We start from the raw sequence: 13,365 nt of genomic DNA on the forward strand, positions 1-13,365 counted from the left end.
CATTCAGGACTTAGCAAATCTATGACTATGTCCTTATTTGTCTGTGGTTGATCACCTGATTACAAAATGAACATTACTATTTTATTTATATTGTAAAGAGCTGAGGAAATAACATGCCACATAGAACTTTGGCTAGAGCACCTACTCCATAAAGCGCTAGCTTTCAGAAGTAGATTATGCAGTGTTTTTCATTCCCTAGGGCTCAGCAGTGACTATCATCTCATGGGTTTCTGACCTTAGCACTACAGATGCCCTTTAGAAACTGTCAAAACCTGTCAGATTCCTCCTTTGGATATAAACCTTGGATATTCACAGAAAAAGAGAGAAAGCAAGCAAAATAGAGAGGGTGTCCTGCAGATAAATTTAAGGTTACTAAGAACACCCTTCGGTAAAACTGCTCTGGATAACTACATCCTTTAGCTTGTACTTTCCAGTCCTGGTTGGTTCGTAGATTTTTTTTCCACTAAGCCTTGTTACCAACTAGATCTGCTGAAGACACTGTTAAAATGACAGAAGCTAATATTTACAGCACCAAACACACCTAGCTCCTGAGCTGAAGAATATGGTCATTCAGATTAATGTATTACTGCAGAATGTGTGTCCTTCTTCTGGAGCTTATTACTACAGCCTTGCTTTAGCCTTTGCACAGTGCAGCACTATCTTGGCTCCAAGCCATAGAAATATGTTTCTCTGACCACAGCCATGATGCACTCACTGCCTTTTCTTTCTGCTTGAAACTTTTTCTTTTGGTATTCACACTACCTTATTCCCTGATGAAATAACATACCTGTCCGAGAGTCCACAGAGAAATACGGTTGTCCTTGGAGAATACTGTACACTACTCTTGCACTGTTCCCATAGGTTGGGTCATCGGCATCTGTCGCTGTCACCTGGATAACAGAGGTGCCTGACAAAAAAAACCCATCAGGAAAGACCTTGTGGGATAAAGAGCTGACATGAAAAGTACACAGCTTAAAATAAATTGAAATGCTTAACAAGAGCTTTTCAACACTGAACTTCTTCATTTGACACTCATAATGCTTGTACTTACTGCTCATACTTGTGTCTCATTAGCACTAAAGGAATTAATGGGCATAAATTCATCATGCATCCATAAGAAGATATAAAAGAGCAAGTACTCTATGGACCACAGTTACAGAATTGCTGATCTAACAGTACTTCATTATGGTTTGCAGAGAGCTGCTAGTTATATACTGCTTGCTTCTTTTCCCCTTTTCTTGATTTTAAATGTTATTGAAAGGCAGCTTGAACAAGATCTATAGCTATGCTGACATAAATCACAAACTGCTGTAGCGGGCCCATGGATGCTGAATGTTGACTAACGGATGGAAATTGTACACAAAAAGTGAGTGTGAAGGGATGTATCTCTGAGATAATCTCTCTGTGGGCTTGCAGTTTGCATTGTATGGCCTTAAGGAAGTGCCACCCTGCTGAAGTGCCTTTTGGAATGCACGCAGATGCATACATATATCTTCAATTGTTTTTCAAGGTCTGCTTCCTCTGAAGCTAATAATGACTTGCAGGTGATGTAATTTATCAGGAACAAGGAGAAGGTAAGGCATAACTGTTTGAAATATATGTGAGTTTTGACTCCTTAAAATGTCAGACAATGCCTTTATGAATGTATTTAGCCTTCTACGTAATGTTTTGTGTTAGAAACAAATCCAGCATTACTAGATAGCACTGGAAAATAAATCTGAATTCAAGCTAGCTGTTACCATTAGAAAGTTTATTTCTGAATGGAACTTTTGTATTAGATGCTTGTCTCTAGCTTTATGTCATCATAATACTGAAGAATGAGAAGCTGAAGTGTATCTGTAACTTCAGGGCACGAGATTTATGTGGTATTGTTATCTCTGCAGTGATGTCACAGAGCCACAGAGCAATAAGCAACTCCAAAAGAGAGAAAACAGGCCAGAAAACCCGTATTTTATGTGACTGTTGGATTTGTTATATGGCAGTGGTTTCTCCTGACTTGTGTAGGTAGAAAGGCTGCTGTTTGTCTTCTGCACTGCAATAACAGGACTATCTTTGACATGATCCCATTCTACAAAAGCCGAGAGCAAACAGTACCAGAAGCTTGGGATCCACTGAAATGTGTTTAGCGCAGGCTTACACAGATTGGAAGGACAGAAGCTGCTAATAATTGTTGTCATGTCTCCATGACTTCAAGGGCTCCTGGACAGTATCTCAGCTCTCAGTGTGAACTAGAAGAGGTTCCTAAAATGTCTTATTTTCTGGATGGTGGTGGTTGTCTAATGGTCATTACTATTGCTACCGTCTGATGGCAGGGGAAAAGGGGCACTGCATTACTGCAAGTTGGTGGATGGCATCTTCAGCTCTCCTGCTTCACTTGGCATGTTTCCTTTCAGAGGGGGCCAGGTGATGGTGGTATAGAGCCTCGGATTCCCCTTCTGCAGCAAAGCACCCCGGGGAAAGCTCTCCTGTCCTGCAGCTCCTGCGCAAGGGGCAAAAGCTGAGTCCAAGGAGTCAGGAAATTTTTGTTTCGGTGACCATCTCTGATTTGCTTATAGGGGGAAAAGAGTCCACAAAATCTGCCTTACCCACAGGTGACATTTCTGGAACAGAGGCTACGTAAGGTCCATCCAGGAACTTGGGTTCATTGTCATTGATGTCTTGGATTTTGATGATGAACTCTGACTCTGGCTCCATCGGCCGGCCAGTTCGCCTGTCCAGGGCCTGTGCTCTGAGGGTGTACTGTGATCGTTCTTCCCGGTCCAGTCGCTGAATGGCATGAATGTCCCCCGTCGTGTCATCGATTGTAAACACAATGCCAGCTCCCTCTCCTGAAAGGATGTATTTGATTGAACCGTCTCCCCTGTCCATGTCAGAGTGGAGCTGTAGAAAGGAACAGGATTCAATTAGACCACGAGCTGGACAAGCAGCTTCTGAGAAGCACTAAGCACATGAGCATCCTGAGGATTTTGGTCTTACTGTTGGGGCGCACAAGCTGATTTTAATGAACTTGTTTTGCTGAAAGAGGCAAATACCCAGTAAAGTCTGTATCACAGAGTTGCAATTAAGAACCCTCTCCTTTCTTCCCATTTCAGCACCCACAGCTGTGCCAGAAGAAAAGGCAGAAACAACCCAAACAGGACTAGGCTCTGTGCCTTCTTGAAATCTCACTCAACACAGCAATTATCTTTTGCCTGGTTGCAATGGCTGTTGAGAAGGACTCACTGCCAGGCTTGCGTGGCTTAAGAGGAGTCAGATATTCCAGGGATAGCATAATGTCAAGGCAGATAAGGCAGATCTGTCTGGGATCAATGGGAAAGCAGAGTGGGAGAGCTACTCAGTAATTGTAATGATTCAGAAATCACTTAATTTTTTTTCTATGAAAATTTTGCCAATAAAATTAGGCTGGATTCTTTACATCTTCAGGAAAGAATTATTGTGGAATGGTAGGTAATGTAAGCAGTGAGGAACATTTGATTGTGTCTGTGGCAGGCTGTAGAGATGAGAGGCATCCCAGATTTTCTAGGGAATTAGCAAACGGATTTATTGCATGACTGCTAATTAGTTCTGAGCAGCCACAGATAGCTGTGAATGCAACAGAAGAAAAGTAAATGCAGTGCTAATTATCATCTAAAACAGAGAAACAAATCATCCTGGGGACTACCATTCTGTTAAACACCTGGTTCCCGTGAAATACTGGAATGACTATCAAAAGACAAACAAATCACTTAATTTCACTCACACTAAGAAGATACTTAATGGTATGCTCATACTTCCATGCTTTTGAGGAATAGAAAGTAAAGACCAATGCCTAGAGATGGCATTGGTTCAGTCCCAAAAGACAGGAATGCAATAGGCTTGAGGTGCAATAATCAAAACAGGATTTTCAAGAATGGTTCAGGTGTGAATACTGTTTTCCAGTGAGATTGTCATTTTGAGAAACGAAAAAAGAATAGATAAATAATAATAATAAAGTGTTCAAAGTGAGCTGGATTCAGTTAAGCACATTTTTAAATGCATGTATGAGCTAATTAACTTAAGAAATATGGTCAGAATTAAGCTTGTGTTTAATGCTTTTGTGAGCTCAAAGGGCACATGTGAAAAACTGGAGCATGGGGCCAAACATAAGTAAGCATTTGTACTGGAGAGAAAAATCTTGGAAAAATAAATAATATATGAACACAGGATTGGTAGTATTTGAAGAAAGAATCTAAAGATGAATGGGAAATTTGCGTGGAAAAGCAGAAGTGAATCTTGCACTCGATTACAGGCTATTCTGTCAAGAAAGAAAGAATACATCTCACCTCTGAGCTATTTAAAAACACACTAAAACCTATACAATAACTTACCACACAGGAAAAAGTTTAATAGGGATGTGGACAAATTGGCTTATCTGACCAAAGCATCTCTAATGCCAGTGAATCAGCTCTTCAGTTGTTTTAGGGCACACGGTCCCATCAACTTGGGAGCTGAAAGACCATTTTGCCCAGTGAAGGGTCTGGTTGGAAGATGCCCATTCTCTGGAGGCTGTTTTCCTTATTAGCCTCTCAGAGTGCAGCACATGACCTACACAAAACTTGGGCCTACTCCTGATTTTAGGGTAGGACTGATTTCAGCTGAGGTGGGATCAATATGGTTTAGTATGGCAAGTCCCACCCTGAAGATAGGTCTGTACATAGGTGGCCCACTGACTCTTCATGACTGCTGGGACACTGAGGGCCAAGGGCAGCAGCACTGCAATGTGGCTGCAAGAGCTGAAGGTGCAGGTTGGACAACTGCTGTGTCGGGTCATGGATGTGTCATTTCATTGCTTTGCCCCTGGTCTCTGCAGTGGCTACTGCATCTGAGAGACATCAGTCCTTTGGAGGAATGCTGGCAGCTCTCAGGTGATATATCAGCTAAATGGAGGAAGAACAAGCCCAGATAAATTTGGCACTGGCAAACTGTTGAATTTAGATGACTGCCATGTGTATTAATTCACATGCAGGCGCCAGGACTGCAAACTGGTGTATTTTCTGAAAACACCATCTTGTGATTAATTTAAAAAAAAGACAGTGGTTATCATTATTTACCCTAAACACCCATAACTCAGAGATTATCACTGTAGGAGCTAATAAACAGGATGCTTCCAGAAGGACGACACTATTATAGCTTTCCGAATTGATTCAGAACCACAAAGCTACCTCTTGGGCATTTGTTTTAGTGCATCAGTGTGTCAGTGAGAGAATGCAGCTGCTGAGACAGATACAGATGTTAGACCTGTTTGGGGAATTAGAGCTGGGCCTGATGGAAGAAAATGTGTTCTGGAACATCAACAAGTCTTCATTAAATAAGAAAAAAAGAAAGCAAAAGAAAGAAGAAGAAGTAAAAGTCAAATTCAAAGTCAAAGTCGAAGAAAACGCAAAGGCAAAGAAAAAGAAAAAGTGAAAAAGAAAAGTAAAAGAAAAATAGGAAAGTAAAAAAGTAAAAAGGAAAAGTTGTTAAAAAATGAAAAAAAGAAAAAGAAATGAAAGAAGAAAACATCTTTTAAAATACCAGAAGGTGTTGGGGAAAGTTCAGAAGACTTAGAAGAAGATACTAAATCAGACTCATGGGTTAAATTACACCTTCTTTCCAAAGCCCTATTTGGAATGAATACAGTCATGTAGGGAGCAAACAAGGAATGGACATGGCACACTAATAAGAATTTGGGAGTACAAGAAGTTCTCTGTCTAACTGTGATTTGTTAAAAACATTGGGTCTCAACCAAGGCTAGGCAGTAAGAAATGCTAGAAGCACTTTTGCAGCTTCTTGTGTAACCTGCTTTTTCTAGACAAGGCAAAAAAGAGCATAAAAGACATAATACTGCCAGACTACAATAAATCTGAAAGAATTTGGTGTTTGAAGGGACTGAAGCTCATACCATTGCTCACACCAAACCCCATATCAGGATGCTGCGGTTTGGAGTGTACATAGAAGTCACTGTGTTGGAAAGGAGATCCAGTTTTAATTTGAATCTGTTTTATGGGTGGTGCAATAAATCGTGCTGCCATGTGACTGACACAGAAGTAGGAGGAATTAATTTGTACCATCTCCTCCATATTAAACAATGGACTATGGGAGGAATAAAGTTAATAACTCCTGAGAAACTGTTAACTGTGTCAACCTGGATTGCTTCTTTTGATGAAGATAGTACAAAAGATTAAGGAGGCTACATCCGCATCTGAACAACACGTTTCCCAGCAAAAGGGCACGTGGAAGAGAGTGGTGCTGTTGAGGGCATCTAAGGGAGGACTCTGGTAGCTTTACTTACTGGGCTGCAACTCCATCCTTGATGTGTTCTTCCTTCTCTGCCTCCAGGGAGGTAGCACCTGCAGTGGATTTTTGTGAGGATGCATGAATGAGTGTGGTTGATCTACAGTGATAGTCTGTAGAAAGGATGCATTTTATTCACCCATTCAGCTGCTGTGGTTCAAATGCCTCTTTCCTTTGAAAGAGGGTTAGGGAGTTTCCAACATGGCAAAGTGGTAAAGTCTGTCCCCAGTTCAACTACTGACACAGTTTAGGCTGCTGGATGAATGTGGAAACTACCTGCTGTAGCACACGTGAGAGCTTTGGTTTCCCTAGCCTATTAGCCAATAGTGGCTATCTCCAGGAAAGCTGAAGCCTCCTGTTTATTTGTGACAGGACCAGGAAGCCTCTGAAGCTGAAATACTTTAAATTAGGATCATGAACACTGGAGAAAACCAGAAATTGTACTGACTTCAGCTCAGGAAGCTTCTTTGCATTTCCCTGTCCAGAAGATACTTTGCACCTTTCCTTACACTTATGTAGGAAAGTACATTTTTCATAGTAGCCTTGAAAAATCATATTAGGCTAGCCTGGACCTATGGTTCAAGTCAAGGTGCCTTATGGGTTGCTCCAGTCATACATAGCTTGCCAGAAACAGCTGCACAAGAGCATCAGAAGAGCCCGTCTCTTACGGGAAGCCTTTAGAATAAGAAGTAAATACACCTCGATCTATGCTGTGCACTCTTTCTCCTTCTGACACGGGCTTGGAGAAAGCAGATGGATAAAAGCCAGGCCTGGCTAGCGGGATGATGCAGGGTGTGGTGGTGGTGTCAGCTGGAAGAGGCTCTGCCCAGCCGGGTGTGGGACCCAGGGGTGCTCGGGGGGCTGGTGCCGGCAGCAAGCAGTAGGCTGGGAGTCCTCCTGCACCTCTGTCCCGCACCTGAGTCAGCCCGTGGTGACTCAGACTGAAAAATTTCTGGCTTGCCAGAACAATTAATTCAGCCCACAGTCTATTCCCTGCTGACCCCTTCCCTAAGGACCTCTAAGACAGAGGCAGCACAAACGCAGGTGGGGCGGCGAATCGCCGTGGGCTGCAGCTTCTGAAGCAGCCCCCACTACATTCATCCCATCGGGTGGCCAGCTGCTCTACACCCAGTTCAGGGGTGGGAGAAAGGAAATGTTTGACCCCCAGAGGTCCATTTTGGCAGCAGAGTTCCCTGGTGTCTGATCTACCCAGAGCAGTGCAGAGCTAGGAGGCTTTCAGAGAGATCCAGCCATGTCAGCTCAGCAGTGCATGGGGCTAATTGGCCCTGTTTGCAAGTTAATTAGCCCTTGCACACCCCTGTGTTAACACAGCCGTGGCATAGATGGTGTTGGAGAGCGCTCAGTCACGGCAGCTTGGCCTTTGTGTGGTGGACACAGACCATGAAGAGTCAGTCTCCTCTGCTTCCCCCGCTCAGCAGAGCTGAGCCGCCGTGAGCTCAAGAGTGCCTCTGACTGTGCCAAGTTTTTGTGCTCCTAATGATGCGATCGAGTCTAAACCAAAAGAGTCAGTTTCTTCCAGTGCTTGTTTTAGCTAAAATTCAGCTCACAGTGCATGTCTGGAGTCACTTCAGATGAAACACAGTATGTGAAATAGTATGCCTGGCCCTTGTTCTAAAGCTGGGAATTGCATGAAAACAAATATTAATTTCTTTAATCAATAGAGATATCAAGAGCTGAAAAGCTAGGTGCAGAGATGAATGAAGACTAATGAGGTCTCATTTAGCAGCAATCACTAGTAATGCCACCTCTGTGGGAGGAAGGAGAGCACATCTTGCTGTCAGTCACACAGGGACAGATCAGGAGGAGGTCTTTTGAAGCCCATGGATTCATTTTGATTTATACCGGTGTGACTGAGGGCCCAGTTTAGCCCCCTGGGGTTGTAAAATGATAAATACAAGTCCAAAATGTGCCTCTGGGTATGTGATTATTTTTTTCTTTCTTTCTTTTTCTTTTTTTTTTTTTTTTTTTTTTTTTTTTCTGCAGATGGATATCTTGGAAGGAAAGCAGCAGCCTTGGTCATCCAAAACAAGCAATGAAATCTGAAATAATTGTTTTCTGACATCCTGTCTTAGTACTTAATTTTTCACATCAATCTGTATGTAGTCTGCACACATTGTAGTGGTATCTGATATTTTAGGCATGTTAAGTCTTAACTGTATTGTTCAAACACTTAATCATACTAACTCTCCCCCTCCCCGCTTTTTTCATATTCTTTACCTTGGTGTAGACTAGAAGCAAACTCAGTGTTGACCATAACCCTTTGAATAACAGGGTCAATACTTTAAACAATTTAGAATCTTTAAAAACAGTCAGAAAACAGACAAAGGAGGATGGTTATAGTGAGGCAGATTGTGATGGCAGACATCACTGGTCTGATTTTCATCAGCTTGTTCCTCAAGGAGCTGCAGAAAAGTGAATGCAAAATACTACCAAGTAGATGGGGTGAGCTTAGGAATCAATTTTACACATATCTGTTCCAACATATAGGTTCTTGGGTTATAAGTGATCCAAACCCAGGACCTGTCATGGTTGGATTTAATGACCTGTCCTTCTGCCCTGCTAGATCTGCAGCAGCTTCTCAGTAGTCCACAGAATTAGCCTGTGGTCAACCTGTGGCAAGCAAGAAGAGACTCTGGCCATACAGATTTGCAGAAAATAAAAATTGAAATGTCAGTTTTCAAGAGAAACTGGCTATTTAATTTGACTGTGAGTTTCAGTATCCAGCAGACTTGATCACAGACAGAAACACGATCACAAACTCCTCCTTTCTTTCCTAATCCTCACATGCCAATATAACCTCACTTTGCCTTGACATTGTAGGTGTCCCTGGAAAGATCACTGCAGATTTTCTAACGCCACCTCAATTACAGATGATGATAGATGCAGCAGATCTCTTTGAAATAGGCAAATATACTGAAAGCCCCTTGAAACAGAGATTCTTCCCAAATGAAGGTGACACTGGACAAAAGCTCTTGGGAGCAGAAGTGAAATTAATGTGGATAAAGTCAGTGCCAGAAAGAAGGTAACTTAGAGAAATTTCCCATGTTTCACCACGGTCAACAGATACACAGCTCTAAACACTCCGCTAGGTATCCTCCTGGTGCAGGTCTTACCTTCCCCACGTAGAGAGGGTCAGTTCCCGTGTACTCCTCCAGAACGAAGAACTGGTTCCACACCCAGCTCCGCTTCATACGCTGATGCAGCTTGTCTGACAGGTTGTCTTCTTGCCCTTCAGTGAGGGGCCTGGCACTTCCTGACAGCACAGTTGTAGTAAGGTCCAGCAGTCCCCAAAAATACAAGGAGATGCCAAGTCCAAGCAAGTTCTTTGCATTGCTCATTCTACCTGAAGTCCACATCCGTATACTAGGGCTGGCTTAAAAGTCAAAACACAGTATCTTAGGTCCCTTGAGAAGAAAGTAGGTCCTGTGTGTAGTTCTTTGAAATGTCCAAGAGAGATCCTGGTTCTGAGAAGGTAGTCTCCTGTAAAGTTAAAGGAAATTCATAGGAGGATACTTTTTTCCCCAAGGTAAAAGAGTTTCCTCAAAAGGCAAATGTCCTATAAAATATTTAATCTTCTATATAAAAATATAGTATCAGGATGCACACCTTCTGAAACTAGGAATACTATTACCATACAAGCTGCAGAACTGGAGCCTTAGGTACAAGAATCATCAGGGTTTAGTCAATAAGTAAGAGTTCTCTACTTTGCTAACTTAGCTGTAGTGTTGCTTTATGGTATTGATTGGCATGAGTTAAGTGCATATGCTTTAGAAATATTTATGACCAGAAGTCCTTAGAGAATATTTAAAAACAGTTCACTCTGGAAAGTTGTAATAGCTGGTGAACACTTTTTGGCAACTGTCTTTCTCCTTCCATTTGGAAACTCTGTCATTGTCATTACACACACGTGTACGCACACAGTCTGCTTAAATACAGATATTATTGCTATATTGCAAACCTTGAATATAAATTCTTGCAACTCCAAGTTATTTCTAATATTAATTATTCTTTCAACACACACACCCCTGCCCCTTGCTTGAATTGAGGTTTCACACTCAGCTGCCTTCCTCTGAGGAGCTGACTGCTGCTACAAATGCAACATTTCTAGAATCTGAATGGTCAGTTAATCATTTTATAACCCACAAAAGGTTTCACAGTGCTGATGGTCACATGCTATTGTGTGATATGTCCAAGCAAGTCAAGCTAACACATTTTTTCCTCCATAAGCCTGAAAGACCCATTTAAGCAGAGGAATGCTGACCTCTACGAGAGGACACTTTCTCATCAGTCTAGGATCTTTTGTTGTCATGAAGTCAGTTTAGCTGGTGGCTTCACTCCAGGCTACAGATTGCAGCAAACCTTTCCTTCACCGTTTTTATGAGTTTAATGATGTGGTGCTGCACTCAAATTACTCTGTTGAAACACTCCATACATTCTCTGTGGGCCTAGTATTTTTGCTGTTCTTTTTAAGAACTCTTCTTCCCCTTTTCAGGACAGACTCATTAGGAAAGGCGTATGGGACTCTGCGGCTTAAGCAAGTAGTTCATGCTTCATTTTATTGCTGTTCTGTACGTAAGTCTTTAAGCTTAATTAATTTTTTTATCCTGTGGAAATAAAATGTAGCAGGAGGTGTCTGTCAAATATTTCTAATTGAAATCCTCGAAAGATCTCAAAATCATAAAAAATATTTTAAAGAGTTGCATGATAATATTTTGAAGTGAAGACAGAGACAATGCAATGTTTTCAACAAAAAAGAAAGTGTTTGAAAATTCCTCAGCATCCAAGCTGGTGCGACTGGAGGGTTGGGTACACTTAGAAATCTACTGAAAGAGAAATTCAGAATTTAATCCAAAAGTTGGCTGAAATCTGAAAAGGCAGCTTAAGTTTGAAATAGATGCCCACAGGGGAAGTAAAGACAAAAGAACTATCTTAGCATAATTTCTATACAAAATAATGTTTCCAAGTATAAAGCCCCCAAGGAATATGACTGCACAGTGCTGCTAGTCTATACAGATGTGAAGTGTAGCAAACAACTAACAGGTCCTTTACCTGGAAAAGTTTACAACCTAAGGCTCAATAGATACAACAAAGAATGGACAAACTTTAAGCACAGAACATGGTAAATCTCTTCTAAGCAGAGCAATGTACAGAACTGCTGGTTGTTTAGACATTGGCTGCATAGTGTGCTACGGCTTATTGTCTGCAAAGCCAAAGAATCGGGATTTATCTAAGCAGTACAAGCCCAGAAGGACCATGGTAATCTCTGCGTGTCTGTCGCTTCATGAAGAAGCTGGCAGCTGTGAGAGGCGGGGACGAGGCTCAGCTTGCTGGATACCCACAGCCAAAGGGGTCCAAGAGCTGTGTGTGCCGTGCTTGTCTCTGTCCTGTGCATCCTTAGCTCCCAATAGCCAATAATATACCTTTGCACTGGGCAAGGAGGCTGAAGTCCTCTTCATATAATAGACATGTCCACCTTGCTCTTAGTGTGTTGCCAACAGTAAGATTTTCTTAGCAAAGTCAGGGGGACATTATTGACAACCCATGTTTTGCTGGCAAGTAAATGTGGGGAAGGGCCTCCCACCACCCATCAACATGATTTGAGGGAACGCAACATTACCTCTGGCATACAACAGGAAGGGAGAGTAGGGGCAAGCTATGATCCACAGCTCAGGTCCTGCCTGAAGTTCTTACTTTTAAGAAATTCCACCTACTGTACAAATCAGTTACATTTTTGTTCATGTGACAAAAGAGGTGATACAACATGATGGACCAATTCCTGTGGCAACGAGAATTGTGTTTGCAGGTGAACTCCCAAACCACCAGTTGAAAACTAATGGTGCCAGATGTCTCCTGCAATTAAGCTCAGCCAACAAAGATTGACAATGCTCAGGTAAGACATGTTTAAATGAACTTGCAGTTACCAGTATACCTGTAATGATGCAATAGCAAAAGAAATCTGATAATCAGGATGTTTTTTCTGCACACATCAGCAGAAAGAAAAGTAAGTAGAAGCAGTGAAATAAAGGTCAAAAGTAGGGACATAAATGCTTCAGGCTTTCTGTGATAACAGCTTTTATCATCTGAATGTCACTCAGCATCACAGTGCATTCCATGAGGAACCTTTCTTGAAAACAGTGTGCAACTCAGTGGCCCTCAGAAGTAACGTCCCTAAGAGCATTTCCTTTTCCCAACGCAATCTCTTTCTGGGGTACAGCAGCTATCAGGAAACTCACCACTAAGTAATGTGAAGTCTTGTAAAAGGATGTTCCTTCCCTGAGTACCAGTAATTTCTCCATTTGTGCCAGCCCATGGTGACATGGTCATATATTTTTGTAGGAATGGAAGAAAGCCTTAGTGCAAATAGGCACAGATTTTTTTTTTTGTTAATATCAGTTTCTGATGTCTCATGCCTTTTCAAAACTGTGAGCAAGCAGGCTCAAACTCATCACACTTTGCTTCTCGTCTAAAGGCAAATTACTGCTATTAATAACAGTGTTTAATCAAGAATGGTTCCTCTATCTCTGCGGCTGAAGGAGAATGAGATTGTTTTTTCTGCCTCAGGTCCTCAGCTGGCATTAAAAAAATGAAAAAAGGCCTTTGTTAACTTCTGGCCTGAGGTGCTGCTGATCTCTCTGGGCCTCTTTCCCCACAGCTTCACCAACCCCAGGTGTGTGCTGTTGGCCCCTGGATCTGCAAGACATACTGGTCAAGTAAAGTATTTCTCAGTGGTGTAAAAGGCACTCAGGTACATCTAGGGGTTGAATTGCGTGGGAGCACAAGTGACAGCTGAGCTACAGTTAAGGTCATGCATGAAGACTGAGTCTTTCATGCAGACCGCTTCTCCACCAGCTGAGTGTGACAGATGAGTGTGGGGTCACTCGGACTGCAGACATGACAGTTGGCTAGGATGACAGCCATATGCTTTGAGTGTGCCAGCTTGGTGGGATCCCCAGCCTTAAGTGGATCTTAGTAGTTTTCGATGCAGAAAAGATGATGCAGGCTTTGAGGCAGAGTCTGTTCTTCTGCCTCAGGCCAGGTATTTTCTTGCAGGGA

At 42.2% G+C, this 13,365-nt stretch overlaps 1 protein-coding gene across 2 annotated transcripts in view; it reads right to left on the bottom strand.

Annotated features, from left to right (window-relative positions):
- The window catches only part of CDH20 (cadherin 20), a 116,691-nt gene that overhangs the window by 26,616 nt on the left and 76,710 nt on the right, over nt 1-13,365 (bottom strand). For both annotated transcript variants that reach the window (XM_040587217.1, XM_040587216.1), the window contains exons 2-4: nt 9,426-9,792; nt 2,586-2,880; nt 788-907 (exon numbers count right to left, since the gene is read on the bottom strand). In XM_040587217.1, the coding sequence (XP_040443151.1) occupies nt 788-907; nt 2,586-2,880; nt 9,426-9,668 (658 nt within the window). In that variant the 5' untranslated portion in view covers nt 9,669-9,792. The remainder of the gene's footprint in view (nt 1-787; nt 908-2,585; nt 2,881-9,425; nt 9,793-13,365) is intronic.

Source organism: Falco naumanni, chromosome 3 (genome assembly GCF_017639655.2).
Source record: "Falco naumanni isolate bFalNau1 chromosome 3, bFalNau1.pat, whole genome shotgun sequence".
In the NCBI taxonomy this organism is placed as follows: Eukaryota; Metazoa; Chordata; class Aves; order Falconiformes; family Falconidae; genus Falco; species Falco naumanni.